The following is a 23,545-nucleotide window of genomic DNA, read 5'->3' on the forward strand; positions in this document are numbered from 1 at the left end:
TTTAGTACTCTGCGTAAAATAATGGGAGTTTAAAACAAAAAATTAATTATTAGGAAAGCTTGTAATTATTGCAAAATCTAACTATATGAAACAAGATTAGTGTTTCACATATCCCACATTCGTAACTAAGTTGGTCTTAACATAGTGATTGCTCACTTTGTCTCTTAAATCTTAACCAATAGGTTGGGGGTTCGATTCTCAACCTTTGAGAATGAGAACAGGTCATTAATCAACCTTTTACCCTTCTTTGGAATATGCGGGGGTGAGAGGGTTAGTGTTGGTGGTCGACACCTTGGTTAAACCAAAAGAAAACATATCTCACATTCGGAAGCTAGTTCTTCAAATGGATAATCAAGCATGCATAGTGGTTCTTAAGATGCGGAGTACCAAGGAGGAGAGTGTTTCCACATTCTTAATAACTGTCAGGACTTAATCAACTCTTAGAAGTGGAAAGTCCAGCTCATTCATTGTTATCGTGAAGGAAATAGGGTAGTTGATACTCTTGCTAATATAGGTAGTTGTACATTGATGTTCCACACATCAAATCGTTAGCCTTCTGCACGAGGACATTATATGTGTAAAAGGCATGTAAGACCCTACTAAACTGATACCTCGTCCTTAATGCGATTTGATTACATGACCTTGAGATTATGATGTCAACCCTTTATTACTAGGTCAATCCTTGCTTGGTGTATTTGTGCAAGACTTATGTTCCATTTCTAGTTGATTTCTATGTTGTTATTTTTTATATTAATGTTGATCTTATAATTTACTCCCTCCGTATTTATTTAAGAGATACACTTGCCTTTTCCGGCCGTATTTATTTAAGAGATACACTTGCCATTTTTAGTAACTTATCAACCCCACCATCTAATTAAATAATACATCTAATATACCCTATCACCCACCATCCTATTAAACAAATATTTTCATAAACCCACCCCACCCTCCACCCACCAAAATGACATGGTCCCCACATATTTAATTATTAAAATATCTATTCAACCCCACTTGCTTTATTATTTTATTTCATTCAATTATTCTTTTTAATACCCGTGCCCGGCCAAGTGTATCTCTTAAAAAAAATACGGAGGAAGTAGTGGCAATAGCACTAAAGTAATGGATAATTACTATACCATGTGTGTTCATAAGCGTGGGGATTGCTTAGCGGTCGGCCGTTAAGAGGTTTCCTCCTCGAAACCACCGTATTATTCTGAACGTAATCGTCATAAAGAACCTAGTGTAGTGGTGGGATTAATCATGTACCTTTAATTAACAAATTAAACAACACATGTATCCAAAATGTACCCTAAAAGTCACAACTTTTGGATGGATTTAAACAAAAAAATTAGTTGAATGACATTGCATAAGGTTTTAACAAATATTGTGTGAGTATGGGTTAGGTATATTCTTCCAAATTATTTTAAGTTTAAACCAGATTAGATTCCGTATACACGTATATTTTATTTTTATTTGACTAATTTTCTATAATATATTTATCTTCTTAAAATTGCTGCATGATTAATAAATCTTGAACATAATGATTTACGAAAGATTTGACTAAAATATATTACAAAAAAATCATTTTTAGGAAATTATTGTTATATAAACATATACGAAGTACTTTTTTTGCTATACACGAACAGTAACAGTAACATTAAATTAAAAAGATAGAAACAAAAAATTCAATTTTTCTTTTTTTTCTTGCGTGAAAATTTTGCATCATGAAGTGCCACGTTTCACTCTTGGTGTCTGTTTAGTGAAAGGTAATAGATAGATGATCCTATAAAAAGAATATTCATCGGCTTATAAAAAAAACAAGGTGCATCAGAGTATCAGACCACCAGATTGTCATATACATCAATACATGCAAAAAAATAGAGCTACAAAATTACCAAACTCAGAACCCTTTACCTAAACACCATAACAAGAGGAAAGATACATAATATCCCTAACAAAAACATAAAATTATAATAAGTTGTAATTCTCATCTTATAATATTAAACAAATAGTACAAATCGCCTTCAACAAAGCGTTTCCCTAATATAACCTACAACAATCTCTTGCGATTATATTCGAAAACTCCTGCAACTGAATAAATGCAATAGAGATTTAACATTGGTCTAACCTGTAGTTCACCCAAAAAGGGTGAAAATGGCGATATACAGTAAAGTGGAGTGAGCATACGGGTTTACTTCCCACCGGTTTGTTACTGTTACCATCTGCTTTAGGAATTTGGAGTTCGGAATGAAGAATATGAGTCGCGAATGTGTTCAAAGAACTCCTTTAATTACTGCTTGTAAGAGAAACGAGGTAAACTTGTTGCAGAGTACAGATCACCACACATCACGAAGGTATCGTCCATCTGTTTGTAACTTTTTCACTACAGCCTCTGCTTTGGAGGAATCCACCTTTTCCTGAAACCGTATTTAACAAATCAGTGTAAAGTTTGGTGTACAGGCTTAGCTATATATGACTGCCATACAAAGTTCAGGTGAGTCGGCCTATTGAAACAGGAAACTGCACTATTGGTCAAGCCATTGTCCTAACCCACCCCTATATTCAACCTCTCACCCAGTAAAAAGAAAAGCAAATAAAATTATGACAAAGAATAAATATCAGGTATAGGAAGAATAAGAGTATGAATTAGAGGTGATCAAAATCAGAGCCAGGAGGGGCTTTAACAAAAAAAAAACTCATGCCGAAACCCATAATTTGGTGCGGGCTTTTCGGGCCAAATGGGCTTTTTCGAACTTTTTAGAGCGGGCTCGGACGTGGTCTAAAATGTGTATTTGAGGCTGCCCAGACCTGGACTTTTTTAAGGCTGGACTATAGCTGATCAGGTCTGGGTGTTACTGGATATGGGCGGGCCTAGACGGGTCAGCCAGCTAATTGTTTGTTTCCCTTTCTTTCTACTCCACACCTGAAATCTCTAACAAGCTAAATCTGCCCCCATTTATGTCGATGGGAAAAGGCTTACAGGGAAGACAGTAAAAAGGTTAAAACAACATATTCAAAACAGTTAAAACAGAGAAAAACCTAAAACAGCGCTATTTATATTGAGTGAGGCAGGAGTGTAGTGCGTGCACTTCGTTAAAATTTCTTCTTTGGGTTTCTCTATTGGGAAGAGAAGGCTCCACAGAGACAAAAAGAGAGTAGTACTGTAATGGGTTTTCAAATTATGGAGTTCTGCCAACGGGACCATCAAGGACCCTTTTGTCCCTATAATTCCCCTATAGTGGCAAATCCTTTTTTGAGATAACCAATAAAACCCCAAAAACAATTGCTTGACCCTCTTGTGGGGTGGGGGGTGGGGGTGGGGGTGGGAGTAGTACCTGCTCCTGAACGATATTGTGCAAAGTTCGATGAACATCTCGAGCCATGCCCTTGGCATCACCACATACATATAAGTAACCCCCAGAAGAAATCAGACTCCACAAGTATGAGGCCTGCAAATCACACTATTAAGGTAAATCACTGTTTGGCGAGATTATAAATAACTCGGAATTGATTGTGAAAGCGCACACCTTGTCCACCATCTTATGCTGAACATACTCCTTTTGAGACCCTTCTCTTGAAAATGCAAGAATCAACGCCGAAAGAGCTCCTTCTTCAACAAAGTTATGCAGCTCTTCCTCGTAGATGAAATCCTACAAAATAAGCATTGTATTGGCACTAGTTCGGCAGGTTATCTTCCACAAAACGTAGGAAGTTTTCAGAATACCATTTTACGATTTCGACATCCAAAGAAGAGTATAGCAGGACCCAGTTGAACACCTTCCTGTTTTAAGGCCAGTCTTTCCTGCAAAATAGATACACAGTGAAAATTTGAAAACCCCAGTCATCCAAATAACGCATCTATGTGCAGAACAATTGCGGAACAAAAACCTGTAAAAATCCCCGGAAAGGAGCCAAACCAGTTCCAGGTCCCACCATGATTATTGGAACTGAAGGGTCTGCCGGCAACTTGAAGTTAGATGCTCTGATGAAGATTGGAGACCAGCTACAATTCTGGCTTTTCTCTAAAGGAACTGCATTCTGGCCATATGAAAGGTAAATTCAGAAAGCTGTCATGGTTTGACATTGAAGGGCATGCAGTCCACAAAATTCGCAATACAAGACATAATTCACAGGTCGAACAAAAAACACAGCATATTGACATGCAATATCTGGGTAATTCAATGATTGCATAAGAAGAATTTGATCCTATCACCTTCATCCATGTAGAACAAACCCCTTTGTGGATTCTTCCTGTAGGGGTAGGACCATAAACCAAGGCAGATGTTACATGAACTCGGGTTGGATATAGCCTGCAAACATGCGTTAAGCAGTTTAGAATCTCCATATTCTTCATGTAAACTAATACCACTATAAACTAAAATAAGCCCAGAGATCAGCCACCTTGGTGAGGATGAAATAGAATAGTAACGTGGCTGTAACCGAGGAGCCACGGAAGCAAAAAATACACCAAGAGGAGGCGTTGCCGATGGAAATTCAGACATGACCTCCAGAAGACTTCTTTGACTAGCAACAATCCAAGCTGAATACTCATCCTAAACAAATATAATTAACAAAGAGCAAGATTTAACATGATCAGAGGGAACCGAAGACCACAAAAAGAAAGAAAAGATCAGCCATTCACGGCAGAAAGACCAAGTCAAAAATATAAATATATGAACCTTCCCCTCAGGTGATGCCAAATGCCTCAATCTTTCTGCCTCACCAGGTTCTGATGCATGAGCAGCCAAAGCAAGCAGAGCAGCCTGGGTATATCAGCTAATTAGAACCGATAATGCGAAGTGCCCAGTATGAAACCAAAAATTACACTAAGCTTTCTCGGTTTAAGGGAAAAGGAAAAAGAATAACCTTTCTAGGAGAAGTCAAGACATCAGCATATCGTGCCAAAGCAGAGCGAAGCGTACAAGGACCGGGAAAAGGTGGTGGTAGTGAGCCACCCATAGGTTTGCCATCTTCTGCATCTGTGTGAATCGTGAAAAGCAGATCCAGTGGCTGACCCAACAACTTTCCTGCTTCTTCCACAATTTCATCACAATTCTCAGCATACACTCCAACATGATCTCCAGTTTCATAACTGAAACAATAATGATAAACGTTAAGGCTTCTCTTTACAAGGAAAAGAAGACAAACTGGTCTCTACCAGCAAAACACATGCGAAAGAAAGTGGCCGTGCAGAGGTCTCTTACTAGAAAGAGAGAAAAGATAGGAGAAAGTCCTACAAATAGGATACCATAGAAGTAAAGCGCAAATTATTTTCGAACTTCTGATAAAGGAAATCATGAAATATTTGAGCCTTCAGGGACAGGGGGTGTTGGTGCTTTCCCTAGCATTTGAGAGAGCTTTAGACTTTAAATAGATACTAGACCTAAAACCTTATTTAGAAGGAACTGAGGGAGTATAACTCATAGATCAGTTTTCATTTCCCATAGTTAGCCTTCTGTTAAGAGAGCTTCGTCTCATGGACACTTGAACTGGCATAATTTTGGGGAACTTGGCCAATACCTCTACCTACATAACTATACATGCCTATACCAGTCTTAAAACACACACACACATTTCACTTACCCGCATCAAAGCTGCAGGCTCCTATACGTAAAAACAAAATCAACAGAGACCTCAGGATACTCGATTTCAATATTCTTAACATCAATTTGGGCCTAATCTATCGTATCCCATACGTTACACTGTTACAGCCAAGCCCACCGGGATATTCACATTTATAAGTAACAGACAAGAACTCAGCATTTAAAAATGTATACAAAAACTATTGTTCTGTAAATTCTTGTTAGATCAGAATTGATGTGTATTTTCAAACTATTAACTTCTGATTTTTTTTTTTAAACATGTATCTTTCCTTTGGTCAAGGGTGTGCACTCAAGATGGTGAAGGAAAATGAAACAAGTAAAAACACAGAGACATATGGCCTACAGTGGTCATCCATGGTTTCCTTTGGCACCGAGATGACGACTAGCTATTAAATAATTATATATAGATTAAAAAAAATAGAATTGAAACTGTTTACGAGAGAGAAAGAGAAAAAAGTTAGAGGAAGTGTTGGGATAAAGTAAGAGACAATCAACAGGCAGTAGATAGCGAGATTTTAGAAACACAAAACGTTACCTTCATGTACGTTTCATATGCATCAAAGGTTTACATACCACATAAAATTCAATAAGCATTAATTTATCTCAGCATGCTTTCAGCAAAAGGCCACCACCAAGAGAGATGCCATTGTTTACAAGGAAGTGGCTGTGCAAAGGTCTTAAAACTATGACTAAGACAAGAGTTCTAGCCTACAGAAAATGCACGAGTTACTAGTTATAACTTATAACTGCACTTTGCGAAGGCAAAGGGTGTACAAGAAAAGAAGAAACTCAAGCATAAATCTCGATATACAGCAAGGTTAGTCAGTTGATAAAAAACTTACGTTATTCCAGTGCCTGCTATATCAAACTCCAAGTGTATACAAGAACGGTCAGATTCCAGTTGATGAAGCTCCTTTTGCACAGCCACATTAGCTCTTTTGGAATTTGAAAGAATAGGAAAGAAATAAATTAGCCAGACAAATATAGCAAAATTATGAAATAATACTGTGTCATCTACTAAGCAAGCTATAATGCGCAATTAAAAAACAATCCATTGTTCCAATATTAGTTACACATGAAAGTAAGCAACAAGCTGGAGAATCCTAACTCTTAGAGAAAAATAAAACTACAGATCAATAAAAATATAAAAATAAAAAGCCTTCAACTGTTGAATAAGCTCGTCAATTCAAAGGGGCAATAAAAATAAAAATTTTGAAAATATCTAGAACAGAGGAATACTAAAGTACTCGCAAAAATTATACCACTAAACTTTTATGAGATATGGACTAATAAATATATAAATGAATTTAAAAATCATTGTGAACTGCAAGATCTAGGCAGTATCTAAATATACATAGTAGACCATTATTAGGACCCCATACCTGCATGGATGATGAATATCAAAAGATGCATTGCCATTTGTCGAAGTGTTATACTGATTCTCAAAGGTTGAGACAGCAGATTCATGAACGACTACACGGTATTCAAGGATAGCAGCTGTATATGGTGTTGACACAGTATTCGTATCATCTTCGTCTCTCAATATCTTGTCCAACTCCGGCCACAAAGATTCCCGCCTAAAGGGAGATATACATGCAATCAACATAGCAAAACAGACTCGGTCAATAAGCATATTTGCAGATGACCAACATTAGAGTTAAAATCCAACTAATACACACCAAGCAGAAAAATCATCCTCGATACATTGATCATCATCGCCAAGACCAACAGGAACCAGACGCTTTGCACCTGGCACATTGAACACATATTCAGCAATTGTGTAAGAATTTAATAAAGATATATTAGTAAGAGCGGACATATAATGATTAAACACAAAAGATGATGAGAACTTGAGATCATGAGAAGATGACAATCTACAAGTAGATAATTTACATTATGAAGAGCGATTGGGTTGGGTACGTCAGTTTATACAATTTCGCAACACTTGGAGTTGAAGTGAGGTACTAGAATTAAGCTAAGTGTTGCCACTTGCTAAGTTAAGCTTAATACAAATTCATGTATCCAACCTAATCACTCTCTATGATGGCAATATTAATGGGAAAATGTACTTCAACTGGTACGGAATATTCAGCAAATTAGAAAAGGACTCTTATCAATAAGAGTCCTTCCCAGAAGTTCAAGACCGATCGACAAGCAAAAATCTGCATTTCATTATAATTACTCTTTGATTTATTTTTTACCCCTGTGTAACAATAAGATGTTTTGTTCTCCTGTTTACTTAAATGGATAAATTTCGATGTAATTGTTAAAAGTCATTCATTATCATTACCCCATTGCCTCAAAGAGGCTCCCCAAGAAGCGGGGTAAGGGGGGGTCAAACGTACGCAACCTTATTGTAGAGAGGTTGTTTCCAATTGACCCAAAAGCGATAGCGGGACGACAACGGGACGACCATCTTATACTTCATGGAAAGGAAGCGAAGAGGTATTAAGAACCATTTTGATTTAGTCCATTACATCCCACAACCAAAAGAACAAATGAATCTTTGTTCTTTTGTTACAAGTAAATGGATGGATTTTGATGTTATTGAAACAAGCAACGGATAAATTTTGATGCAAATGTAACAAGAAACACTCAATACATTAGAATGCTTAAAACAGATTAGGCAGGTTAGATTTTTGTTACCCGTCAATTAAACGGGTCGTGTTCATGTCAATGGTTCTCCAACCCATCTACCTTCGAAACAAACACGACCATTCACAACCTGTTTGAAAGCTCTATAAGGACAAATGTTCTATTTGCAGACCTCATAGCAAGTGCTAGACAAAATGAAAGCTACTTAACAATTGCATGGAATTTTGTCACAATTGTTAGTATATTATTGACTACATAAAAGTATGCAATAAGAACTTTAGAAGAACACAATTTTTTTGGTACCTTGTTCGATGAGCTTTTCGTCTATGTCCTTTCCGATCTGTTCCATAAAAATCGCCACTCCGTTACATTAGTAAAAGGGAAAGGGGAAAAAGCAGCCTTTGAAGTATATTTCACCTTGTTGAAGTGCTCATATTGACGATTACCCAGGCCAAAGACACCAAATGTCAGTTGCTGAAGCCATGGTTCTCTCTCATCACCCTACAAAATTTACAAAGATTCACCATGTTACAACTCAACTCCTTCCCTTCAAGAGCTCCCCACCCCCACAAAACAAAAATAAGCTACTGTAGAAGTTAAAATGGTGGGAAGAAGTCAATACCTCTGTGAACCATTTGTAAAACCGTGCTGCGTTATCCGTAGGCTCCCCATCACCATAACTACAGTGTCAAGGAACATGTAACAATCACTTTACAACTGAAAAATAATTAAAATACTCAAAGAAAAAGTGATCTTACGTGGCAACCATGAAGAATGCTAAAGTTTCTTTTTTTAATTTTTCTTCATATTGGTCATCATCCGCAGCATAATCATCCTAGTTTAATAAGTGAAAACAACATTACAGACAATTAAGGAAAAATAGATCTAAAAAGGGACAAAGGAAGTACCAGTGAAACTTGCAAAGAACATTATCAATCAACGATCAAAGCGGCAACAGCCTTACTTACCATGTCAACAACCTTTACTACTGCCTTGTCATATCTTGCCTTGATTTCTTCTGCTAAAGCCTGCAGACATCACAAAAGAAACAAAAAATAATGGTAATGATATCTCACCCACCACAAATATAAAATAGAAAGTCACTTAAGGCAGAGCAACAGACATAAACCATAATGATGTCAAAACATTGTTCACCTATTCTAAACCCACTCTTTTCCAATTTAAAAAACTACCTCAATTTCTTGTTATTTGTCAACTTAAATAACTTCTCTTATTTCAAATTACTTTTCCCTATATCAATAAACTGCTATTTGTCAATTTAAAATACAACCGCAATGTTACTTGTCAACTTTTAATATCAATTCAATAATAAAAATCCTTAATGTGTGTCCATGAATGAAAAGAGTAGTGATTAGGCTTTATGATAAGCACAGATATTAAGGCAACCTTAAATACCATAATAATTTAGTAAATTCTAGTTCTTTATGCTTATTCGCGTTTATAAGTTTCCAAGTATGACACTTGGAAGAACCAACCTTCCAATTTTTAGGTTGTAAGTATGAGGATTGGTATGACCTATAATCTCATTCAACTTTTTTAATAGGTTATAAATACTCCTCCTTGAAGTTCTTCTGACTTTCCATCCTAGACAGTTTCTTAAAGTTTCTCCCCTACAGCTCCATTCCTTATTTGGTAAAAATATTTCCCCTTTTTTCCCTCTCTTGCCCCACCCTGTTCAACCCATTTAATTCATCAGACGCTCACAACCAACATTCTCTCCTATTTTTGAAAAGCAAAAAAGGAGCCACTTTCACACCTAATCTCCTCATTCTTTAAGTTATCCAGAATAAGTGTGAACATACTGAAGGATATTGTGAAAAGAGGAAGTGATTTTACAACAAATCCACAATCCATGAACATGCATGATCTTGTAAAAATCATGGAAAGACAAACGATTCTCATGTTGAAGCGCTTGACTCAAACTATACAAGATCCTTCAAAAATGAAGCTTGGAGTAATAAGGTTTTCCCCTCAAAAATCTATTATCCATCCAAGTACATCACCAAATAGCCGACAAAACTAGCTTCCACAGTGTGAAATTCATTTTCCCTACAACCTCGTCTTCCTAGCAACGAGAATACCATTGACTAGTCTCTCATCTCACGGGATAGTTCAATAATGTTGTACCATTTGCATGTTCCACGTAAAGTGTACTACTCCCTCTATCGTAAAGTAAGTGCAACATTTGACTTTAAACAGTCAAATTTTGTAAATTTTGACCTTGTATTTAAATTAATTACAAGGACGAACATTATCATTGAGATCGTCATCTTGTTAGTCTATTAGATTTGAATATATGTATAGTTCCAACATATGGAAGTACTAATAGATATTAAAAGATACAAAACTGTCAAAGATGTGCGTCGACACTTCGTAGACCGCGCAAAGTCAAATACTGCACATAATTTGAGACGGAGGGGGTATCAACTATCAAGTGGAGCAAACCATGTGGCAAGGTTGTGATTTCTTTAGCGTGCGCTATCCAGCCATGTAATTTCACCTCTTCACCAGTACGAGCTGAACATAGAGGCAGAGAAACTTAAGTAACAACGAAGTTAGGTGGTGTCATGGTGAGCCGAGTTGCCTCCTTGTGCATTAACTACGGTGTTAGTGTAAGCCAAAGACTAACAGCTGTACTCTGTAAATCATTTTCAGGGACATGCTAACATGTACTTATCTAATGTAATATGTCATATACTTCAATGCCGAGACTGCTGCCTGAAAGTTGAAAGTCACAATCTCATTCCCTCATGTATATTTATTCCCATCTTCTTCGGCGGAATTCTGCATGTCATCTTTCGAATTCGATCATAAATGCCAGACTAAAGTGTTATTCGTAGTAGTTTCCAGTTCATGATTCCAAGGAGTTTCGTATTTTCCACAAGATCTTACCACATAACATTCAAAATAAAACCATCGAGTAACTAGTAAAAAAAAATGAAGTCTTTAGTCTTTACACACACATGAGTATATTATTACTGTATTTGATACAATCCGTTCTAGGGTACAGGAATGTGGATGCAGAACGCTAACAGCTATCGTTTAGAGAGAGAAAAGGAGAAGACTTGAGCAGCCCGAACGCCCAAGTTGGTGAATCGTATTGTTTAGAGAGGACACACCAAAATGCAGGTGCTGCACCAAATGCTGGGGAAGAGGATAGCAAGCAAGTGGGAATTAGCTAGTTGTTTATAGGCTATATCATATTCAGTCGGAAGAGTTTAGTTAATAAAAGTAGCTCTTAACCCACATGGGCCACGTCATAATCACTTGACTAATATCAACCTTTGTCCCTTCGTTGAAGGTATTAGGAAATCAAAGAGACTTCAATAGTGAAATTTATTGTCTTGGCTGCTAGCTATCCTCCACCCCACCCCCCCTTTAACACACTTACATGACAAGGGTCAACGAAACTTCAGACAGACACTCGTCACTCTGACCATCCAGGAACCAGAAAACCTAGGCTTTTATGCTTCATATTCGTCAGTAATGCTACAAATTTCACGTTGAGGGGTTCTCGATCTGAACTCTAATCTCTTCATTAGGGAGAAATAAGAATATTAGTAGGTCTCTAGGTTCGATAAACCAGTGGTGTCTATTTGTGTTAAACCCCACCTTCTGAGACATGCAACCTACTCAGCTACTGTGTGAGTACGGGATCCGATCCACACCCGGGCAATAGAGCTATCAACCCCCAAATATTGTCCCCTGCCTCTCTAAGATTCAATGAAGTACTAAAAATTTATCTCATCCTAGCATCTTTTGAAATGCTAGATATTCCAATCGATCATCTTCTGTTGCTTAATCCCCACCTAAACCATTCAGAAATCCGCTCTACAACTTCTCATGTTTATTTTTGCACAACAATGGACGCAGGAAACCTCATAGATATCTTGTGCTGAGTACTTTCCTGAACTTTCAGTCCAACCCTATTCAATCCAGTGCAAAGCCTCGTTTATACTGGCATTACAATAATACTGTACCCAAGTTACAATTTCCAATAGTTCCCTGTAATACAAAACAAATTCAAGCATGGAGTCAAACCTAACTATACGTGACTAGGTTCTGTGGTGATTAACTTCTCCAATTGTTCAACATACTAACACTAGAAGAAATCATCAGGGAGCCACATTATAGTTCCAGCGTCCATATACAACGCAAACAACTTCTTCGAAGCTAATCAGGGAGGTTAACTGACATAGTAATGTGGCATTTCGCCTTCTCAAAGTTCCATTCTCTCTCAGTTCTCAAGCATGTATCTATTATACAATTCGGCTTCTCAAATACACAAAATTCTATTCAAGCAACAAAATCCCAACAAATCAGCTGAACTAATGCTTTAAACACCAATTTTCTACCAATCAATCAAATCACCACGAGTTCGCTCTAGGTTAAGTTAATTTCCAACTAATTACAACATCCACAATTCAAATAATTATAGAAATGAATACAATCAACAATCAAATCTCAGCAAAATTCAATCAATTTAACAAAACACAACAAAACAAAACAATTACCTTAGCAAATCCCTCAGCAGTACCAGTCTGAGTACCAAAAAACACAATCACCTTCGTTTTACCAGCAGCAATCTCAAACTCATCTTCATCAGGCTCAACCTTCAACGGTTTAGGAGCAACAACAACCTTAGAATCTCCACCACGATCGTTCGATCTTCTCCATAGAATAAACAACAATCCTACGAGCACCGCAATCGACGTCGTCAAAACCAAAATCGCAGTAGAAGAAGAAGTTGAAGCTGGATCCGATGAAATTCCGAGCACCGATTCGATTGATCGGATCAAATCGAAACTCGTAGACGCCATTGATGATGATGATGATGATGATGATGATGATGATGAATTGAAGGTGATTGTCTCTCTCCTCTAAGGTTTCTGGGAGGTTCAAGAAACCCTAGAGAGAGATTTTGAGAGATTCAGCAGAAGCCACAATGAAGCTTCTTCAGTCTTCTTCAGTCCTCTTCCTCGGTTTCTCACTCGATTTTGGAAAATGGGTGGATTTTCTATTTATTTTTTAATAATCCAAAAAGGTTTTTATTTTTTAAAAAATGGATATTTTAGATTTTTACTTTTTGGGGAATTCTTTTGTTTCGTGGGACTCGTGCGAGTGTTCAAAAGGACTAAGGAGTGATCAGACAGATGGGTGTTAAAAAGTTTGTTTTTCTTTTCAACTTCTTCGTTGGAAAGAAGTAGAGATGATTAAAATTCGGGTTGGATTGGCTTTAATATAAAAATTATATCTAAATTTATAAGTTTGGTGCGGGTTATACGGGGTAAAACGTGTTTTTTTTGTCCGGGCTTGGGTAGGTCTAAAAGTGCATATTTTAGGCTACTCAAACTCGCACTTTTTTCGATCAGACTAGCGGGCCGGATTATAGTTGATCAGGTCTAAAAAGAAGGAAATGGAGCTATTTCCATGGGAGATGCTTTGATATTGAAATTTTTGAAATAAAATGTGACTTTTTTAAAATTACTGAAAAGTACAAAACCGTCAATTCAATTGACCGGTTTAACTACATAAATCGCTAATTGGCTTGCCATAAAGTATGTGGTGGATAGTATTCCACTTCACTTGCCATGTAGAAACCATGGAAAACCGCCAAATGAATTGGCGGTTTTGTCATAGAGCGTCAATTCAGTTGGCGTGTTGGATTTGGTGGGGAAATAGTTTTTTTTTTTTTTAAAGACAATTGATGGTGCGGGCGGTAGATTGAGAATTATGTTAGAAATATACATATTTTGGAAATTTCAACTCTTTAAGCATTTTCACTAGAAATCGCTTAAATAAATAAAATAAAAAATCTAAAAAATTTAAATAAAAATGGTGTACCGAGGTCTAAAAAAATGTTCACAATTCATTTCTCGGAGAAATTCCTGCTTTTTGTAGAATTTTACTTTTAAGATGACATCTTCAACTCGTATGAATGTTTTATGCGGAACACCTTCACCAAACAAGTAAGAATGTTTTGTTGATTGTTTGTAGGTGAAAGAGGTAAACATGAGTAGGTGTTCGATGAAGGTGTTCCACACAAAACAGTTGTAGGTAAATATTGAAAGATATATTACATGTAAATTTGGTAGCATTTGACAAATACTGCTCAAAAAGTCAGTTTGAGTGGCTTTTTTGATACATTACTTTATACTACCGTAGCTAAAAAACTACTCCGTACTTTGTATTACCCATCACTTGTAAGTTGTAACTTGTGAGTTGTGAGTTGTGAGTTGTGACATGCTATTAGTACTTGAATGAAGTTATTGTTGGTATGCCCAAAATATTTGCACTTTGATTTATTCTAATGCATATTTGTAAAAAAAAAATCTCTAAAAGCTGAACATTATGGAGTATATGGGTATCTATTTACATATACTAAAATAAACACAGTGAGTGGCACGTATCATTTCGTGGTGCAAAAAAAAAAAATTGTGGGAGTATTTTTTTTCCGCGGATTTTTCCTTTTGGAATCTTTCTTTATTTGTCCAACATTTAATTTACACCCTTAGAAATATCCAAATGGCGCACCGGGTAAACATTTGTCTTTATTAGACCTCTTAATTATTTATTTCTCTTACCAGCATAGGTAAATTTTTATTAAGATTCATGTGACATGTGTATTTATGTTGAAATGCCTAAAATTATAAAATTGACTAACATTTAAGAACATAGAGATTGTAATATTCCATACTCTTTCTTTTTTTTCTGTTTAAAAGGAGTACCTTCTTAAATTAAAGAACTAATTAAGTATGTTACATCATTGTTGTTGTTTGTTAAGTGTCATCCATCCACACGGTTGGCCAAATCGTTACAACCTTGAAAGGCCATTTCATTAGTACTAGAAATAGATAGAGATCACTTTGGTGGTGGACTAACATCAATCTCTAAAGAATGTGATTATGAATTAAGTATAATTAAGGTAGGAATTGACATTATTGGCTAGAAAATTAGGTAATAATTGACAACTTTTATATATTAAGCTAGGTAGTACTCCCTCCGTTTCTTTTTGTTCGATACGTTTGGTTTTTTACACGTCTATTAACGACTAATTAATGTATATTGAGATTCTTCTAATTTTTTATTTATTTAAATAAGGCAAAATACGTTTATTTATAATGTTTTCACTTTTATCAAAATTCTGACATTGGAAAAACGAGAAAAATTTAATATCCCAATGAGAAAATGTGAAAAATAAAATGACCCAATGAATTTAATTGGTTAAAATAATCATTGGACTCAAATTCTGATAGAATATTAAAGCATTTATGTAATAATATAAAAGGAAATGTAAAGAACATTTTGAAACACCCAACAAGGAAAATGTAAAGAACAAAAAGAAACGGAGGAAGTAATTGATAAATTTCCTAATAATCTAAGTAATAATTCTAAACTCCCTAATAAGTTAACAAATTTTCTAATTAAAAATACTACTTTTTGCATCATTAAATGATTAGTGGATGAAAGATCTAAGACAAGGATTTGTAAATGAAAGAAAATGAAGCATGTGTTTAATTAGGTGGTGGATCAAATCTAGGCACATCAAACTTAATTAGGTATAGTTGGCCGATGTAAATTGCTGCTTAATTAATGCCCATCAATTAGAGTACAATATCATCTCATCTAATTGCTAAAACAATTCGACTATATGCAATGAGAATGTTCACTTTATTACGGTATAATGCTACAACTAAAAGTATTGGTTAGTCCCAAGTTTGGCCCGATCCGACCTGATACAAAGACCATAATTTTTTACCGTGGCCCGGCCTGAATCCACTCTGACACGTCTTTTGATCATATTTAATTTATGAGCAAGGAAAAATAAAATTGTGTATGATCTTGTTTGATTTGTCTCGATATGTACATACGAATATCAACTTTAAAATTAGAGATATTAATGTCGAAACATTTAAATAGTAAAGTATAACTACTTTATCGAGCCAGATGGAGTATTAAGGAACCAAAATGAAAAATCACATAGTAGTGAGTATCGTATACTCGTATATCTATACAACATATTGAAATTTTGCATGTACGGAGTAATCATCAACAGTGGCGGTGCCAGGAATTTTCCGTTAAGGGTTCGAATTTTTTTTTTTAAAAGAAAAATACTTAATTGATATCAATAATAATCATAAAAACATATTTCAAATATTATTGTCCTAATTGCTTACAGTCATAATATCGGTTGCCAATGTGATGTTAGTGCAAATATACAGTTATAATTTATTAGGAGAGAAACCTAAGCGTTTTTTAGATAACACTTACTTTTATTTATTTTTGACTACAAATAAGAGTATGGATGCAATCTCAAAGCCTTAACTCGTCAGTCCGTCACCATAATCCATTAATTAATAGGTAAACTAGAGAGAAGAAAAAATTTAAAATACTAATAAGTAAATTGAAGAAAAGATAAACTTGTAAATAGACAACGGAAAGTAAACTAAAGTAAAAATGAACTTAAAATACAAAAGGAAAGGAGTTATGGCAGGGATAGAAAAAATGAACTTAAAAATACAGAAAGGCTTGAGTTAAGCAGGGAATCGATCCCGCGCCCATTAGGAGATACTACGTATAACGCAGTTAGAACCACTGCCTCCTACCACCCATTTGAGTTAATTATGCTGCAATAATTACTAATAGTTTCTTTCTTTTATAAACGAATAACATTTTTCAAAATCCAGTAGGGGTTCAGTTGAACCCACTGAACCCCTACTGGTGCCGCCACTGATCATCAAGTCAATGTACAACATAACAATACGAAGTATTATCTTACAAGAAAAACAAAAATAAAAAATTCCGAATTGTAAAATACTAAAATGTGAACTCTTAATCCTCGTTTTTTTTACTTGCACCATTTTCCTTTTATAGAAGTTGCATATTACTTGCACCATTTCCGTTTATGATATATTTTCACATGTTTTTTTTGTTGTATTCACACACTAAATACACAAAGTAAATATTATGTAATGTACCATTCTTCCTTTAACTCATTTTTCAAGGATACAATTTCATTTTCAGGTAGGAGTAGCACAATAAGTTTGCCACCATTGGTATTGTCTCCATCTTTTGGGCCCGGAAGTACTAGAATTGCTCCTTTATCCTCTATTCCATCAATAGTGTAACTAGCAAACGTTGGACGATTCCCCTGTATTTCGAAACCATAAACATCAACTTCTTCCATGTCAACAAACGTAAGATTTGCCCCATATACAACGTAGTCAGATGTACTCATCTCTTTATTCACCAATTCTTCAACAATGTTGCTCTCGTCAAGTACATTTTCAACAATCAATTGCACCAGCTTCAAAGGATCTACACTTGATACTGAAAAACCAACCTCGACTGTCCCTATTACTTGTCCGTTGTAGGGCACCCCTTGTTTCCTCTTGATTCTTTTTGGTCTACAAATAGTCACAACTTTGGTATCCAAATCCTCCCTAATTTTTGCAATGGACCTCCATAAGATTGATGTAATTACCTCAAAACCTTTACTTGTATCAATTTCATTCTTATTGGAACCATATACCCTCAAATGAAGTTGTGCAAGTTGTTTTGGAGTAACATGAAAAGAATGGGTACCTATCTTACACTTTGTAGGATTGACCCAATGGTTACCCACCGGGTCGATCCGTTTCAAGGAAACGGGCTTTTGGGACGGGTTCAAAGGCGGGTATATGGGCTTTGATGGATTTTGTTGGGCTAGAGTTTTTGGTTGTTTATGATGACCTTGCATGTATTGACTCCACATATTCATGAATTCTGAAGCTGAGAATGCATCACCAAGTATATGAGCCCAACTTAGGCCCATTGAAATACCTCCACACTTGAACCATGTCACCTGCAAGCAACTTAGAGTTATTTTTAAAGGAAACATATTACGCAAAACGTTACTCCATATATAACTATTGTCTAATTGGCTCTGTTATATTCGACTTTTTGACTTAATTCAGAAAAAAAATAAGTTTAAATAAGTTCAGCAAATATAAGTTTTTTCAGACATTTTCACATCCATATAAGTTTTTCCAGACGTTTTCACACCCAAATAAGTTTTTTCAGACAAAATAAGTTTTTTTTTCCAGATAAAATAAGTTCATATAAGTTCAGTCAAAATAAGTCTGATAGAACGTAGCCTAACACTTACTTCCTCGATTTCTATTTAGTTGCAACAATTTGATTTTCGCATTATTCGCCTACTTTGATTGCTTATGGTTAATATAATTCAAGAAAACAAAAATCATTTGACCTTCTAGGTACATTTTTTTTGCACTGTTAGACACATGACATGTCATCATCTCCTACTCAACTAACATATTATTAGGCACAATCTGACGAACTGATAGGAGTCTAGCTATCTTTTCCAATACATCTCAATGTGTATTTCTACACGTCTTTTGGTAGATAGAATGATTTGAGCAAGTTAGCCAAGTTTGGGATACAAATTAATGGAAGTGCATGGCATGCAATAAATTAGATACATGCATGGACGAACTAAGGAGTTATTATTACACAGGCCCGAAGTAGTTGACGGTTTGAATTTAAAAATTATGTAAAAAATACTTAATCATTTAAGGTTTTGTTCATCTCACCGGATCTGGTCTGAATATTTTATATGAGTGTTTTTGTTTAATCTAGTCTGATCTGATTTTTCTGATCTAGTCTAATAAATAATAAAAATAAAATGAAAAAAACTCGATGTAGCTTTTTAGCTGTAAAAAAAAAAAAAAAAAACCAACTAACTTCAACACCCAAATTATATTTGATGTAATTTTATTTTGATGTAATAATTATTTAAATTGAAACATATTTTTGTGTTGGTGGATTAATTTGAAGTGCTTCTTCCCTTTGTTAACACTTCTCTTATTTCGTATCCGAAAGTTTTTGTATGCTTCAGGTGTACTGCTTGAGTTGAAATAGCTACCCATCTTTTGTAGGTGGGTTGCTCCAGTTGTACTGTAATGGCAGTTTGGTCACTTAAAAATAAAAACGAATAGAAACATCTTATTGAAAAATCATTAAATGGCATTTTTGGGTTGGTTGGTTGGCTTTTATGGCTTAGTTTATTTGTTAGAAAAAAAATACTTTTGACTTACTGTATTTGCAAAATAAACCATTATGAGTATTAATTAGACTTAATATGGATTTTGAGTTAGCCTTTTTATTATTTAATAATTGGTCCGATACAACACAAGCTTGTTGACTTGTTGTAAGCTCGACACGACACGAGATGCACGTCATGTGCCATGAACCATGCATGAAGATCATTTTAGAAAATTGGCATGACCCCACTTTTTTTAAAAATAATCTTAAATTCTTAGTTAGGAAGTCAGCTAACACAACACGACATTACCAAACTCAGCACGACACTTAGGACTAGCAATGCACAAGGCATTCTATATAAGAGAGACACCAACACGACATGACACGACACGACACGACCTCACCAAACTCAGCACGACACGCAGAACTAGTAATGCACAAGACATTCTATATAAGAGAGACACCAAAACGACACGACACGCCACGACTTACCCTTAATCCGTAATAGGCAAGACCCCTTGTGGGCCTGGCATGTGGGCCTGCACGGCCCACCACGTGCTCAACTCTAAATATCAGTCAAGATCAAACCATTAATACTTTTAATAGGACTTCACCATCATGATCTAACAACTTTATCCGGTCCAAATCAACAATAATCCAAAATGAATTAGCAAGAATGATAAAATTTTACTATATTAACGTCTAAACTAATTAAGCTAATAAATAAGTAAATTAATTAATTATTATAATATTAATTACCTGAAGGCAAACAAGAGGAGAAAATGCCAATTCAGGACCAATATCATGGTTATAGACAAGGCAATCTTGCAACGATAAAAAATCCTCCATAGCAAGCCATCCCTCGACCGTCTTGTTCGACCGGGCCTCGACCATCCGTATTCCGGCGTCGTTAAGCTTGATCGAGGCCCGGTTGCCGGTCTCATCGGACGAGGCCCGAACCCGCCCACAAGCCATGAAATAAGAGACTAGCCAATCATACATAGGCTCACTTTTTATTTCTTCAATACCAATTTTGGTATTAGTGAAGAAATATAACCCTTTAAGGTGGTGCATTTTCATGGCCAAATCTATGCCTTTTAACTCGTACGTTTTGTTTTCACCACTAATTTTACCTGGCACGACTGTTGCTAGTCTTATGTCGAAGACCAACTTCTCCTTTGAAATTGCCATATTATTTTAATAATTTTCTACTTAATTGTTTTGGAATTTGGTTTTTTGGTAGTAGGATGAGGGTTTGGGGTGAATAGGTAAACTATATATGGGAATGTCACATGAATTTATAGTTGCTTTTGATATCATTTTGCAATTTATTGCTAGGACTCTAGGAGCAAGCTAAGTTGAGAGTGTCATTGTCAAAGAAAAAAGTTAAAAATTTGTTGGGAGCTAAGTGTCTTGATAAATATCAATGGGCCAGGTCGAGTTGAGTTTAAGACGGAAGAGAGTTTGATCACATATAAGTCTGACAGTGTTCCTTCCTAAAACTAATACCTCACTCACTAATCTTATATGTTAGTCATCCATCATTCTTCCTTCTTTTTTTAAGTGGGACAATGAGTCTCAACTCACACGTGAGCTATTACTCATAACACGTCTAAAATTAATATTTGAAATCAAAAGAAGAAGAAGAAAGAAAGACATCGTCTCAAAAAAAAAAATGTCCAGAGAGTATCTTGATAAATCTCATTGGGCCAAGTCGAGCTTGGGTCGGAGGAGAGTCTGACAAGATTCCATTATATTCTAAAATCAACCGGTGGTAGACTGGTAGGTGAAATAGCATACCAACTTTGTTGGGAGAGTATCTTATAAATCTCACTGAGCCAAATCGAGCTCACGTCGAAGGAGAGTTTAACCACATACAAGTCTGACAGAATTTCATCCTAAACTCAATTGATAATAGGTGGATACTAATATATTAAAAGGCGTTATGGAAAATGTATATGTGTCACGTAGTACTCTCCTTACGCCACATCATCCACTCACCAAGTATTATGTAATGGACAACCAAAAATCAATACAACGAGGTTCGAACACCAGACCTCAAGTGTAGATGATAGTTCTCATTACCATCTTAACCAACTACAAATTGTGATTTATCTTTTCACATTAATTTATAAATAAATGTTCACATGAAATCTAAAACAAATAAATTTTTATGTGACTTTATAATTTCTATGGACTATTTTGAAAAGAAAAATTTTTAAAGCATTATGACAATCATGAAGAAACATGATGTCATAAGTCTCATAAGAATCAACTATATGATTGCCTTACATAGCTATATATATATATATCTAATTTGGTGTTTATAAATTTGATGCACTTAGTTCCACGAGAAAACAAATTATACAAATTGTAAGATGATATGATTGAAAACTTACTTGCCATGATAAATGACTTAGCATGTCTGTGTAGTTGATGAACTTAACGAATATTTTTCATTCTATAAAAGACAAGTATTTTGGTCAAATATTGAGCTCAAAAAACATCTAAAACTTCAGTTATTCAATGTAACAACCGGGGCATCGCCCGAGCCACACACTAGTTATAACCATTAAAACAAGAGTTTTGTATTACGGAGTAACATATTTTTAAAAAATACAGTTAACTAAGCATAACAATTTGTTTATAAAAGAACGAAGGATACGTTATTATTTAACAATAAAAGTGCAACTTTTTAATTATAAAATATAAGTATTTTTGACAATAAAAAAATGTAACTTTCTAATTGTAAAGTATAACTATTTAATCATAAAGTATAACTGTATTCTTATAATTATTTGATTATAAAGTGTAACTAACTATACTCCTATATTTATAAGACAATTAATATTACTTAAAAGTTTGTTTAAAAGGAAAGTTTGGTTATGGACTTATGGACCACGATGGTGTCCTAACTCCCAACTGTCCTAAGAGTCCTAACTTGTAAAGTCTCCTAACCACCACGACACACCAATCACCCATGCTTAAGAAGTATGAAATGTGACAAATTTAATGACACACATCAAACTTTATCGGCAATTTTTGTGTGAGATCGTCTTACCGAAAAAATCACTTTGATTGCTTAACTAATTCGTACAATTGCTTAACTAATTAGTTTTAGTGCTTAACTAAATCAGTTTCATTGTTTAACTAATTGTTTCCCGTGCTTAACTAATTAGTTTCAGTGCTTAACTAATTAGTTTGAGTGCTTAACTAATTGATTTTATTGCTTAACTTATATGGCACTAAGACGGTATTTTGTGTAAGACCGCCTTATATAAAAGTTTGTAAAACTTTATTCACTACAAAATAATCATTTACAGAGATGAGGTATTTCGTCTCTTATTTAGTCCAAATCTGTTTTATTTTTTTTATTTTTTTGAGGGAAATAGTCCAAATCTGTTTTAAGTTGATAATTTGAGACGGATTTGAGACGGAAATATGGCGTCTCTAATCTCTCTATAGAAGGTGTCTCAAATTTTTTGATACGGAATTTTGGCAAATCCATTACAACTTTGAGCAATTTTTTTTGAAACTACTCCGTATACAATTTCATCTCAATTTTAATTTAGAGACGAAATTTTAGTATTCCGTCTCAAATTTGAGATGTTTATAGTATCTGTTTCAAAATCCGTCTCTAATAATACATTACTCCGTATTTTGTAGTGATTGTGTACGCCTCTCTTTCTCTCATGTTTGGCTAGGTTTTTTTTTTTTTTTGACATACAATATAGATACAAAGAAAAGAAAAGAAAAGAAAGAACGAAAATGATAAAGGTCGCAACATGCGACATTTAAGTCGTGTCACAATAATGACATGGCATGCTTATGTGTCATGATTTAAATTGGAAACTAAAATATTTAACATGTATAACCTATTATACATATTACAAAAAAATGTCTGAAAATCTTAATATTCTAATTTGTTTCTTTCTTTATACCGATTACCTTATTTACATATTTTTATAGTAAAAATATTGCATTGGTAGTAAAAATATTTCGATGATGCATAGTCTACGTGGCGTCTATATGTACCAATTAAACTCTGACACGTAAGATTGCGACAACTAAATGTTGTCGCAACTTGCGACCTTTATCATCACCCAAGAAAGAAATAAAACGAGCTAACTAGCCACTAGACATAACAATGACTTGCCTCGTATTATTCGTAGACTCTTAAAAGGTGAAAATGAATCCAAATGAAAATGAACCTTAATTCTCTCTATCCATATATTTAAGGGTTATATCTTATCCGGATTTTATTTATCTACTTGTGAGTTGTG

General features: G+C 35.1%; 2 protein-coding genes across 2 annotated transcripts; both read right to left on the reverse strand.

Annotated features, from left to right (window-relative positions):
• Window positions 1–1,891: 1,891 nt before the first annotated feature.
• On the reverse strand, window positions 1,892–13,350 carry LOC110794744 (NADPH--cytochrome P450 reductase). Its single transcript, XM_021999727.2, has 18 exons — window positions 12,734–13,350; window positions 9,167–9,226; window positions 8,957–9,033; window positions 8,821–8,878; window positions 8,616–8,699; window positions 8,502–8,538; window positions 7,283–7,352; window positions 6,986–7,180; window positions 6,446–6,538; window positions 4,867–5,092; window positions 4,680–4,763; window positions 4,402–4,553; window positions 4,214–4,310; window positions 3,889–4,038; window positions 3,725–3,802; window positions 3,528–3,650; window positions 3,336–3,449; window positions 1,892–2,417 (listed from the first exon to the last, which is right to left on the reverse strand). Exons 1-18 carry the CDS (start codon window positions 13,037–13,039, stop codon window positions 2,337–2,339), a joined length of 2,085 nt encoding a protein of 694 aa, XP_021855419.1. The 5' UTR covers window positions 13,040–13,350; the 3' UTR covers window positions 1,892–2,336.
• A 3,182-nt stretch (window positions 13,351–16,532) lies between these two features.
• Window positions 16,533–20,558, reverse strand: LOC110794653 (protein ECERIFERUM 2). The gene is made up of 2 exons (XM_021999652.2): window positions 20,022–20,558; window positions 16,533–18,063 (listed from the first exon to the last, which is right to left on the reverse strand). Exons 1-2 carry the CDS (start codon window positions 20,451–20,453, stop codon window positions 17,185–17,187), a joined length of 1,311 nt encoding a protein of 436 aa, XP_021855344.2. The 5' UTR covers window positions 20,454–20,558; the 3' UTR covers window positions 16,533–17,184.
• Window positions 20,559–23,545: the final 2,987 nt, after the last annotated feature.

The sequence above is a fragment of the Spinacia oleracea genome, chromosome 2, assembly GCF_020520425.1.
Source record: "Spinacia oleracea cultivar Varoflay chromosome 2, BTI_SOV_V1, whole genome shotgun sequence".
Classification (NCBI taxonomy): Eukaryota; Viridiplantae; Streptophyta; class Magnoliopsida; order Caryophyllales; family Amaranthaceae; genus Spinacia; species Spinacia oleracea.

Excerpts from the sequence above, each read along its gene's own strand:
- LOC110794653 (XM_021999652.2), bottom strand. The coding sequence starts at position 20,453 with ATGGCAATTTCAAAGGAGAAGTTGGTCTTCGACATAAGACTAGCAACA. Across the intron at positions 18,064-20,021 it reads CTCCTCTTGTTTGCCTTCAG|GTGACATGGTTCAAGTGTGG; the intron begins GTAATTAATATT and ends AGTTGCTTGCAG.
- LOC110794744 (XM_021999727.2), bottom strand. The coding sequence starts at position 13,039 with ATGGCGTCTACGAGTTTCGATTTGATCCGATCAATCGAATCGGTGCTC. Across the intron at positions 8,879-8,956 it reads GCATTCTTCATGGTTGCCAC|TTATGGTGATGGGGAGCCTA; the intron begins GTAAGATCACTT and ends TTGACACTGTAG. Across the intron at positions 4,039-4,213 it reads TTTGTTCTACATGGATGAAG|AATGCAGTTCCTTTAGAGAA; the intron begins GTGATAGGATCA and ends TCATATGGCCAG.